The 10,975-nt window shown below is 44.3% G+C and overlaps 3 protein-coding genes across 6 annotated transcripts in view; 1 reads left to right on the top strand and 2 right to left on the bottom strand.

Moving 5' to 3' along the window:
* The window catches only part of LOC113209700 (guanine nucleotide-releasing factor 2), a 19,041-nt gene extending 15,626 nt beyond the window's left edge, over nt 1–3,415 (bottom strand). For both annotated transcript variants that reach the window (XM_026427393.2, XM_026427546.2), the window contains exon 1: nt 3,225–3,415. In XM_026427393.2, coding sequence (XP_026283178.2) covers nt 3,225–3,261 — 37 coding nt within the window. In that variant the 5' untranslated portion in view covers nt 3,262–3,415. The remainder of the gene's footprint in view (nt 1–3,224) is intronic.
* A 218-nt stretch (nt 3,416–3,633) lies between these two features.
* LOC113211203 (uncharacterized) lies at nt 3,634–10,329 on the top strand. The gene is made up of 7 exons (XM_026429547.2): nt 3,634–3,824; nt 4,056–9,001; nt 9,078–9,150; nt 9,236–9,300; nt 9,391–9,553; nt 9,636–9,833; nt 9,918–10,329. Exons 1-7 carry the CDS (start codon nt 3,785–3,787, stop codon nt 9,986–9,988), a joined length of 5,556 nt encoding a protein of 1,851 aa, XP_026285332.1. The 5' UTR covers nt 3,634–3,784; the 3' UTR covers nt 9,989–10,329.
* Nucleotides 10,330–10,376: 47 nt separating this feature from the next.
* Nucleotides 10,377–10,975, bottom strand: part of LOC113211296 (uncharacterized) — a 29,691-nt gene continuing 29,092 nt past the window's right edge. For all 3 annotated transcript variants that reach the window (XM_026429663.2, XM_026429740.2, XM_052271702.1), the window contains exon 7: nt 10,377–10,888. In XM_026429663.2, the coding sequence (XP_026285448.1) occupies nt 10,628–10,888 (261 nt within the window). In that variant the 3' untranslated portion in view covers nt 10,377–10,627. The remainder of the gene's footprint in view (nt 10,889–10,975) is intronic.

Genomic DNA, 10,975 nt, shown 5'->3' with positions numbered 1-10,975 from the left:
CTACTTTACAGCCCAAACAGTAAATTTCCAATCCATGTGTTGCGAATTCCCAGCCCACTGAACTGTAAAATTACTAATATTTTTTACAGTGTAGCATCGTGTCGGGCGTGGAGCCGGCTGGGCGCGCAGAGCTGGGCCCCTGCTTGTCCTGGGCCTAGGCCTGGCCATTAAGCCATACCACCACCACCGAGAATGACTCCGAATAACGCAGTGCGACCGAAGCATGAGAATCCACAGTTTGAAAGATTGAGCATATTTTTCCGCGTCACGTGCTCGGAATTTCCCACACCACGGATGGGTCCGCTATTTTCGGGGTGCGCCTTCAAATTCCTCTTCTTACTGCGCCGTAGGGATGAGCAGGAAATAAAAGCGAGCAGAGCGAAGAATGCGTGTTTTTATTTCGCGTCCGCCAAATCGGCCGTGGTATTCAAGCTGTGCAAATTGTGTTGTTTATTTTGTTGGTTTTTCTTCGCTTTTATAACTTGACAGTATTTCAACAGCTTCAGCTTTAGACTTCAATTCGAATCAAGTCGATTCGGCTCGGATTTTTTTTTGGGGGGGATGTTAATTTGATTAGATTCCGAGGAAAGTTCTGAAATTCGACTCACTAAATCTCAAAGAACTCGTGCACAGTTCTACAAAGATATCCCCGCGGGGATAGAGCCAACTGCGCGAACAGGACGAAGGGAAGCGGAGAGTTGCGCGAATTTTACTTTTCTATACACTTTATGATGGCGCGATGAAGGGTGAGGGTGGCGGGGGGGGGGGCAGTCCGCTCGCGCACGCAGCGCCGCACTAAATTTAAACGCGCGCGAGAAGGTCCGCACCGCGTCTCGTTTTCCTCTCCACACGCGGACGCCACGCCGCCGCGGCACTTGGGGTGCAAGAGCGAGAGAGACGGCGGCATACGGCCATCGTCTCCGGGTGTTACAACCCCTGCAAGTCCATGTCTCACACCTGCGGCTAGTGCCTCTGGCCGGGCTAGAGAGAAATCAGCCGGGCCAGTAGTAAATCTACTCCGTCATTGGGCCAGCGTTACGCTTCGCCAGAGTTTCGCGCGCGTTCACTTTGTTCCGGCCGCCTCGACGCTGCTCTGCTCGCTGCTGCTCCCTCCAGCCGATTTCTCGGGCGGCCGCCCCATCGTTAGCGTAAGCGGAGATGAGGGGAGCGCGAGCGATGAACGATTGGTTTCCGATCCCGGCGGAGCGAATGGCGAAATGGATGGATCCAGCCGCGCGCGCTCCGCCAGCTCCGCTCGAGACGCGGGCAACAGGTGTGGAGGAGGGCGGCGGGGCCCGGGGGCGGCCCCCCTGAGAGGGCGTGGCCACGGCCGAGAGCAAATGAGGCGTTTTAGACCAGATTCCGAATACGACCTTGGAGGTCGTTTGCTAAAAGTCCGAGGAGCCTCCCATTCAATTGGTGGAGTCATCACGAGGCTGCTGCTGATGATGAGAGACCCGCGGGATGCGGGATGCCATTTGCCATACCATCATCGCGCTCCTCCTCGCTGTCCGTGACGCCCTCGGCGACGTCCCTCCAGTCGTCGTCGAGCTCTTCCTCCTGCAGGGGCGCGTACCTGCCCCCGCCGCAGCCCTCGGCGTCGGCGACCTCGTGAGCCTCGCGCGAAGTAACCCAGTAGGTGCGCGTCGCGTTGCGCCCCGGGGGCATCCTCGCGCGGGTGGTCCGACGACCAGGTCCAGCTCGTCCAGACTGCGCGGCTCGGGCCGTCCGTCGGCGGGGCACTTGACCGCACTATGACGGGCAGGGACAGGCTCAGCCCGCAGCGCGGGCGCGGGGGCGGCGAGGCGCGCCGGACCCGCGCAATTGGGGGAAAGCGGCGGGAGGGAAGTGCCACTCCACTCTCCGGTTCGGCGAGACACACCGTCACACCGCGGTGGGCAGGAGAAAAACGGAAGGGAACGGCTCCCGCCTGCCGTCCCGGTCGCGACGGGTCGGTCGGGGCGAATCGACAGGTCAAGCAAAACCGGCAGCGCGAACACTCGCTCCGGCGGCCTCGGCGCCCTTAGCACGCGGGGGGTCTGTGCCGTGGGGCTGCGGACGCGACCGACTCGAGACTGATACCTGCCGGCGGTGCTGCCGGCCTCGCGGTGCGGGGGAGTTGGCCCTGAGGAGGCCCTGCGCGGGGGGGAGGACCTATCTCAAGCCGCTGTGGGGGCGGGTAGGAACGCCAGCATGGTCCGGCTCCGAGTTAACTGCCGGGTACGCCGATGGCGCAAGTCGGACGTGTTCTAGCGATGTGTTAACGCGCTCAGTGCGCGAGCGCATCGCGAGGGAGTGAGGGGTTGGAACACCTACGAATTGTGGTCACACCCGGGCTCGTCTGCCATCCTAATAGGGAGCTATTGCCACTATTGTAAAGGATGAGCACCAACCACCACACACGACAGATATACAGGAAATAAAAGTTTTGTTTCATGACACTAATTCACATCACTAACTGTTAGACAAATACTAAAGTTGGGCAATGTGGAAAGTCCATGTGTAAGCGAAATAATTCAAGGGACTGTACAAAACACCTGCTCATACTAATGAGCAGATAAGTCACAGGTACTGGTAAAAACACTAAAATGCCATTGCAAATAACATAGAGTAACATACTGTTGATTCAATCGGGTTGAAACACAGGAAATGAAAACAAATAATTATGAATGTGTAGGACACTATCAAGCCATACAATAATGGAAAGTATTATTTTAAGTACACTAAGTTAAGGATATTCACTTGTTTCATTTACATTTCTGATCAACATTCTTAAATTTGTTTTTTTTTTCTTTTTAAATGTTCAATTGCAAAATATTACAAAAAATTGTGTCTTTCCAAGTAAACTTGAGATGAAATCAGAGTAGTGAAAACAATTTCTACTTTGTAAAGGAAACAGTTGCAATGCATGCTCATAATAATAATTATTCCAATTGTTACATTTGCTATGTAAATAAACAATGAAGTCTGCTACAAGCTGACAGACTGTCTGGTGAAAATTATAACCTAGACGACTAGTAACTTGGCAAGCAATATGTTTCAGTTAAAATCATGGGTTTGGCCGACTTGCACTACAAATGAAACTCAATAAAGTTTGTAAGGATATTGGGGCATTTTAACGGCCAAATTCAACCATTTTCATTCAAATTAAGCGAATTTTCAAGTGAACTAAGCAGCAATAAGCTGTGTTTCTTGAGCAAAGATGACAGTTTTGGAAGACTTACCTGATACTTGTCTGTCATGTTTGGGCGTTCCAGACATGACGGGCAGCGCTCGGCCTTCGAAATTTTACTCAACATAACCAGTCATAACAAATCGTCAACCGTTAAAACGAAAAACCCGTAAATTGTCAACCATTTTTCTACCTATTTTGCATTTTTCCACACTCGACGCCTTCTTGAACTGTCTGCTCCCAGAACACGAACGTCAAAGCGTTATACCAACTCTAGAATAAATGTACTGTGAGAACTCTTTTTATTCCGCTAATGGAAATAAGTTCTAATACTTTTGAATGCACAAGAATTAACAATGTGTATGTTGTCTTTTCAGATTATTTTTGTCGACGAACTAGCTCGTTCAATTTAACTGTTCAAAGTGGCTTGTTGGCAGCACACACTGGCGCTCAACCGCCCGACAAACGTGCAGGGGGGTTAGGGCGTGAGGAGGGCAGTAACGGGTGATCACAGCTAAGCGGGGGATCTTGTTATTCGTATTTTCAAGTATTTTACGTTGGATGTCAACGTTATTTTGAAATCAACAACTGTGGAACTGACAGCTGACAGCCATGGAGTCCAATGCAGACGAAAATTCGCCACCGAGATCTGGTAAGAAAGAAATGGTTTCTTGTCGGTTTCATGGCGCGCAATACTATTCACTAAACACGTGTTTTGCCCTGTATCTTTTATTGGTGTTTTTATCCTCTGGTGATCGATTTAACGTACTATTTTGGCTCTTTTGAAAACAATTTCTTTGGCTCTTGGGTTTAAGAGGGGTCCTTGTTTTTCTTTTTTCCCTTGTAATTCTTTTTATTAACTGAAAATGTCTCGATATTGCAGATCTCGTAGCGAAGACAAGACGTCAATCAACCTTACTGGATTCTCCCAGCCGTGTTACCCGCAGTCAAGTTAGACGTCTCTCTAGTGCGCCTGTGGAGCCACCGATGTCTCCCAAGCCAGCTGTCAACAGGAGACGTTCTGCCAGGGTTTCTGAGAGTATCAGTGATGTAGCTTCCCAAGACGACGTTTCTTCCATCCAAGATGAAGCAGAAACTGGCAAGCCAATCCAACGTGCTCGCAGGTCTACCAGAAGGTCATTCGCTGATACTACTGAAACTGCTCTGTCGCAGAGGAGCACCCTTTCAAGTATTGAGGAGGATACTAAACCAGTGACTCGGCGTACTAGAGCCTCACTGAAACCGGTAGAGGAAACTGATTCAGAACTTGTCCTCCCACCAACTCGTCGAACTCGTCGAAGCTCAATCAGTAGTGTGACATCAGTTTCCACCATAGCTTCTAATGCTCAATCACCTCAAAGGCGAACTCGAGCTTCCCGTAGGAATTTGTCACCAGTTCCATCCCCGACTTTCTCTGAAGCTAGTGTAATTTCTGAATTACCGGAAGGGTCACCAAATATCAAGAAAACCAACTCTCCTGCAGCAAGTGATTTAAATACCTCATCTAAAAGCATAACACCATTGTCTTCAAATGTTTCTCCAGCAATGCCTTTGTCTGGGAAAACACCAAATTCTGCTGAGGTCAAACGATCTAGTTCTAAGGACAAAAGTCCCATGGTTAAGTTATCTGACATCTCTTTTACTACACCCAGACAGCTAAACCTAGATGATTCAGGTTCTGCAAGCAAGAAGAGAGCTTCCCTTACAAATGAGGAGATTGAGATAATTGATGTAAATGAGGAGTCTGATAATAGTTCAATTCAAAAATCCCGCCGATCTCAAGGTAGGCTTTCTTTGACTTCAAGGAAATCCACACCTTCAAAACCTGCCCAATTTATTGAGTCACCTCTGCAGAAGCCTTCAGATGAAATAATGACTGTTGATTTAGATTCACAATCTCAGTCTGTGGATGGCAAGCCACTCCGTGTCAGTGTTGGCTCTCAAAATGCCAACACTGAAAGGCCACGCAGGAACTCTGGTAGGCTGTCATTGTCTAAGTTTGTGGAAACGCCCCTAAGTAACTCAGATGCAAATGAAAGTGAAAAACTGAATGAATCTTCTCCCGAAGATGTTGACTCCTCTACTAATGTAAGTTCAAGAAAATTAGAGCTTGACAAGTCTCTGAATTCCAGTAAAAGACTATCACTGTCAAAGTTTGTTGAAAATGCACTTGAAGAGACTGGTAAGAAAGGACTGGTTGAAAGTGAGACAACCTCTGCAGAAATTAATGAGATACTTTCTGAGGACAATGTTAACAGTTTAGAAGACCACCTGAACAAGTCAAAGACTGAATTGGAAAAATCACGACGAAGTTCTACTGGAAATAAGTTTATTGAGACCCCTTTTAAAAACTCTCCAACCAAGCAAACTGAAGATGTTGATCAGGGGAAGTCTGGGAGACAATCTATTTCAAGAGCTTCTCTATCTTCAGTAAAGTCCCCAGAACTGGAAAAATCTCAAAGAAAATCTGCTAATAGGTTTTCACTGGCTTCTAACATTACTAGTGACACCAACCCTGAAGATGATCATGAGACTCAAGCTGACCACTCAAGTAGGAAATCTACTGGTAGATTGTCTTTATCTTCAATCAAGTCTCCAGAGTCCCAAAGGAATTCAATGGGCCGGCTCTCTCTTAACTCTCAAAAATCATTAATTATTGACCTTGATCGTGATAATGATGAGATTCAACCTGAAAAATCAAGCAGGAAATCCAGTGGAAGAGATTCTGTATCACCTGTAAAGTCCCCAGAACTAGGAAATTCTAAGAGATTGTCTGTTGGACGGTTTTCTCTTACATCTTTGAAGAACACAGATCCTGATAGTGCAGATGATGTTCAACTTGAAAAATCCAGTAGGAAATCTATTGGAAGAGATTCTTTATCTCCATCCAAGTCACCAGAACTTGAAAAGTCCAGCAGAAAATCAGTTGGAAGGGATTCTACATCACCAGTGAAGTCTCCAGAAGTGGAAAAATCTCAGAGGATGTCTGTTGGGGGTCTATCACTCTTGTCTAATAAGTCGGTGAGTAACATTGATCCTGACAATGCAGACAATAAGTCTGACAAATTAAGCAGAAAATCAATTGGAAGGGATTCAGTATCACCAGTCAAGTCCCCAGAACTGGAAAAGTCTCAAAGAAAGTCTATTGGTTCTGAAAAGTCATCTAATATCATTAATCCTGATACTGAAAATGAGGACCAAGGTGAAAAGTCAAGTAGGAAGTCAACTGGTAGTACCTCTGCATCTCCCTTAAAATCTCCAGAGCTGGATAAATCTCAAAGAAGTTCTCTTGGAAGATTATCATTGACTTCAAACAAATCATCGCCTATCAGGCTGGATAATAGCCCACATCTAACTCCTAGAGATGTAGCTAATTTGAGAAGTTATTTTGCATCCTCTACTCCTACTGCCTGTCTAAAAGAACAATCACCAGTGAAAGAAGTAAGTTTGCTCGAAAAATCCAAGGTGTCAAACCAGTCCCTGAGCAGATCATCTGGAAGACTTTCTTTGACACCAAGCAAATCTGTTCCTCCAACCAAATCTAACGTGATGTCATCCGATCGATTTTCTGATCAGGTAGATGATGATGGTGATGATGATTCCGAGGATGTTGATTCAGAGGATGTCGAAAGTCATGAAAGTGACTCCAATCCCAGAAGTATTGGCACTTCAGCCTCAACATCACATAGAGCTTCTACAGGAAACACTCTTTCCGAGCAAACCTTTGAGTCAGAAGGCATGGGAAAATCCAGAGTATCTACAGGATCCCTTCCACACAAAAGTCCTTTGAAGTCAGGTGTGTTGAATAGTGAAGTGGAAGAGTCATTATCAATTTCTCACAGCAACAATATTTCAAAAGGAAGTTCACATGCTGATAACTCATCATCATTTAATGACAAAACAAAAATTGGAATGTCTGAGGATCTGAATGTCTCTCCCATCAAACAAGATCAAGCGAAACTGAAAAACTTAACTTTGACTCCCTCATCTTCAGAAAATTCATTTAATAAGTCACACTGTTCTCCAAATCATGCATTTGAGAAATCGACAGTTTTTAATGAGCAAGATGTGTCATTTGGTTCTCATACTGGAACAAATGTGGAAAGTGAGCATTCATTGTCAACAAGTCGCCCATCTTCTCAAATGAATGTGTCACATCACATTGAGAACTTGACAAATGACACTTCTATCAAAAGTTTAGAGAGAAAATCCCCTTTCAAAAAATCCACTGAGGTCTTGGCTCCAAGTGATACTGAAGATAACATTGATAAGCCATCCAAATTTAAGGCTTCTATTTCAAGTAAAGTCTACAAAGATGCTGCATTTTTGCTTAGTGGAGGAAGTGTCTCAGATTTTGATGACCAAGAAGACGATGATGCTGACAAGTGGCAGCAATTCTCTTCCCCTGCCACTAAATCCAAAAGGGAAAAACGGCTTGAAAAGAAAGCCAAGAAGAAAATTGAGAAGGAAGAAAGAAGGAAGGCAAAGCTGGAACGCATGAAGCAAGTAGAGGCCAATGAGGATGATTCAGATGGGTCAGATGTGATAGAAGGAGAATCTAATCTTAAATCTGTCACCCAAACTTTGTCGCCAGGATTGAAAGTTACAACTTCCAATTGTCAAGCATCTGATGATGAAGTTATCGAAGTCATTCATAGTGACAAAACAAGTAGGAAACGAAAAGTTGGATCCACAGATTTTAATACCAGTAAAATCACAGACCAAAACTTTGAAGTTCTGGGTGCTTCAAGTGAGTTGGTTAATAGTGTCAATAAACGAAAGAGTCTGCCTGATTCTGATAATAGCATCTCAAATAAGAAAATGAGTGTGAATCTTCTTCAGAGTGATGTGCCTACCTCAATGATTTCTACCAATGACAATATTGCAACTCTCCTTGACGATTTTGTTGATATCGCCTCTGAAGAATCTGCGGATTGTGTTGAGCTAGTTCGCTCTGATCCTGCTGAGACATTAAAGAAAAAAAAGAAAAAGAAGTTAGTTCAAGTTAATACTAATCATGACATAGCATCAGGTGAACAAAAGATAAAGAAGACAAAGAAGAATAAACTTAAACAGCTTGCCACCAATGTGGAAAATGAATCAGTGGAATCTGACAAACCATTAAAAAGGAAGAGGAAAAACAAGGATCAAAGCAACATAGAAAATGAATCAGAGGCTCAAATGCATGAAATTAAAAAGGCAAAGAAAAAAGCCAGAGCAGCTACAGTAGAAGAGGGGTCTGAACAACCTTTGAAAAAGAAGAAAAAAGTTACAGAAAAAGCTGAACCTACAGATGCCATGAAACTAAAGAAGAAAAAGAAAAATGACAAAGAACAAGCAAGCACTGAAGCTGAGTCTGAAGACACTGTAAAACTAGTTAAGAAGAAGAAGAAAAAGGCTAAGCTGTCAGTCATGGAGAATCAGGTCCATGCATTGGAAGAACTTCATGAAATCAGGGGGAAAAAAACAAAGAAAAATATTGCTGTTGACAAAAACACTGAAGATAACTCGGGAGTTGCTAAACCTCAAAAGAAATTAAAGAAGAAATCACATGGATCCTTTGACCCAAGTCCATTAGATGTCAATGATGGGACATCTGCCAAAATACTCAAAAAGAAGAAAAAAAATAATGCAGCTTTGGTTGAGCCTACAAATGGTAATGGTTCTGATTCTGATGATGCACCCACCTCTGTCTCATTTGCTGCTGGAAAAGAATCTGCACTTGCAGAATTATCTGCGGCTGCTGAAAGTATTAAAAAACAAAAGGAATTGAAAAAGCAGAAACTCAAAATCAAGCAGGAAAGGATGAGAGAGGAAAAGCTTGCTAAGGTATTATTTTATTTTTACCTTTTTATTTAAAGTGTTAAATTTTCTCATAACATTCTAATCTAATCTATTCTTACAGCTGGAAAAGCTAAAAAAGAAGCAGAAACGGAAAGCCAAACACCTTGAGGGTCGAGAAGTAAATTCCTCAACAGGCAAGTTTAACTGAAGTCTCAGCGATTGAATACATTTCATGGAGACTTAAAATCTAATATTCTGATCTGTTTTTTTGAACTTCAGGCATATCAGTGGATGGATCATCTTACAAAATTTATTTTGATGGGGAGAATAATGCTAGCACATCTGTAAGTACATGCATAACCATTCCTTTAATTTACAGCATGGAGAAAGGGTAGTTTTAAGGTTGATTTGTAATATAAAATGTTACCTTTCAGAAGTTGCCCAAGCGCTTGCCGGAAGAGTTCTTAGAATCTCTCAGTGAACAGCCCCCTACCAAACTTGTGAGACGCGCTGATGGTTCAAAGGAGAGAGTGGCTGCTGCAGCAGTGTCAAAAGAAGAACAAGAGTATCTTGAAAGGAAGAAAGCTAAAAAATTGGGTATGCCTAAGATTCTGAAATGCATTTCAAATAGTAGCGTATTCATTTCCATGGTACTAATAATTTTCTTGTTTCCATTTAGCCCGTAAGATGGAAAAGCAGAGAATGCTTCAGGCAGATTATGTACCTTTAGAAGGTGTCCTTGGATCAACTAGATTTGGGGTTGTCCCTTTGAGGAACATCATGCTAGCCAAGAAATTAGAAAAGAACAAGCTTGCTGAAGAGGCCGCGAATTTCCGTCAACAGAGTTTGTTTGGAAATCGAATTCGACGAACACCGAGTGAGTATTTTGACTGTCAGGAGGACCCTTTGACATATTAATGTACTATATAGTAATTTATTTTTTTGTTTACTTTAATTACAGTATCATCCGTACTTTCCCACAAAGAGAAACTAAAAGCTTCAGGCAAAGATCAGCTTGTAAAATCCAAGTAATTTTAATGCCTATCATGATATTGCGAGCTGTGATTAACTGTAGTGCCATTTCACCATAGAGGAAATTAGTCCTCTACTGTTGTTCTGCAGTTTTTTCCCCCCTATTGTACTTTGAATGGTTTATCATTCTATTGTGGTTTTAATTATCAACAACTTTGTGGACTTTCCCAAACCCCTATTTTAATTAAATGTTGAATTCTTTGACTTAGTTTTTAAAGGGCGGTATTAAACGTTATTTTTCTACTGGCATGTTTGACATAACTTATAAGGACTGGATTGTAATTTAGAGTAGTGTTATTTAATTAAGTGTTTCTAAACAATAAACCTTTGAAAGCAATTTATTTTGGTTTTGTTGTCAGTGAATGTGTAAAACCAATCATAACCAACATAGCTTTGGAATGTTTTATTGACCTAAAATATACGTACACTATACAATCTTTAAAAATAATTTTGTTGGAAAGTAAAATTTAGCTCTGCTCCTCGCATAGAGATCAATATGATATTTCGTTCTCGAAGCTGAGCCCAATAATCTCAGTCACATTCATGTCACTTTGATTGAACTCGCATCGGACTGAAGGAGCGCGTCATTCGCAAGAGGCTGAGGTCGAGGTCAGTTGTGGCCAGGCCCGGCCCGGCCCCTCAGGACGCCGCCGTCTCCCTCAGCCTGCTGGCGAGGTGGTTGTGCGGCGCGTAGAACGAGCGTTTCCTCCGCCGGCTGGGATCCACGAACAGGTCGGCGCGCATGGGGCACGTGGTGGGCACGGGCGTGCAGCCCGCCGCCAGGGCCAGCCTCTCGATGGGGGAGATGAGGGAGTCGTTGTCGGGCTGCACCAGGAAGCCCACGGCGTGCCGGCCGCGCGCGCGCACCTTGGGCTGCTCCGGCACGATCACGCGCTGCAGCTGCACGACCAGGAAGGAGAGAGTCAGTCAACAAGCTGTGGCCCGCCCAAACACAAAGGCATCACTTTGGAGAGGTTTATTAAAAAA

This window comes from Frankliniella occidentalis, unplaced genomic scaffold (assembly GCF_000697945.3).
Source record: "Frankliniella occidentalis isolate FOCC.00 unplaced genomic scaffold, Focc_3.1 Scaffold169, whole genome shotgun sequence".
Taxonomy (NCBI): Eukaryota; Metazoa; Arthropoda; class Insecta; order Thysanoptera; family Thripidae; genus Frankliniella; species Frankliniella occidentalis.
Note: the sequence above shows the minus strand (reverse complement) of the source record. Positions and strands in the feature narration are given on the sequence as shown.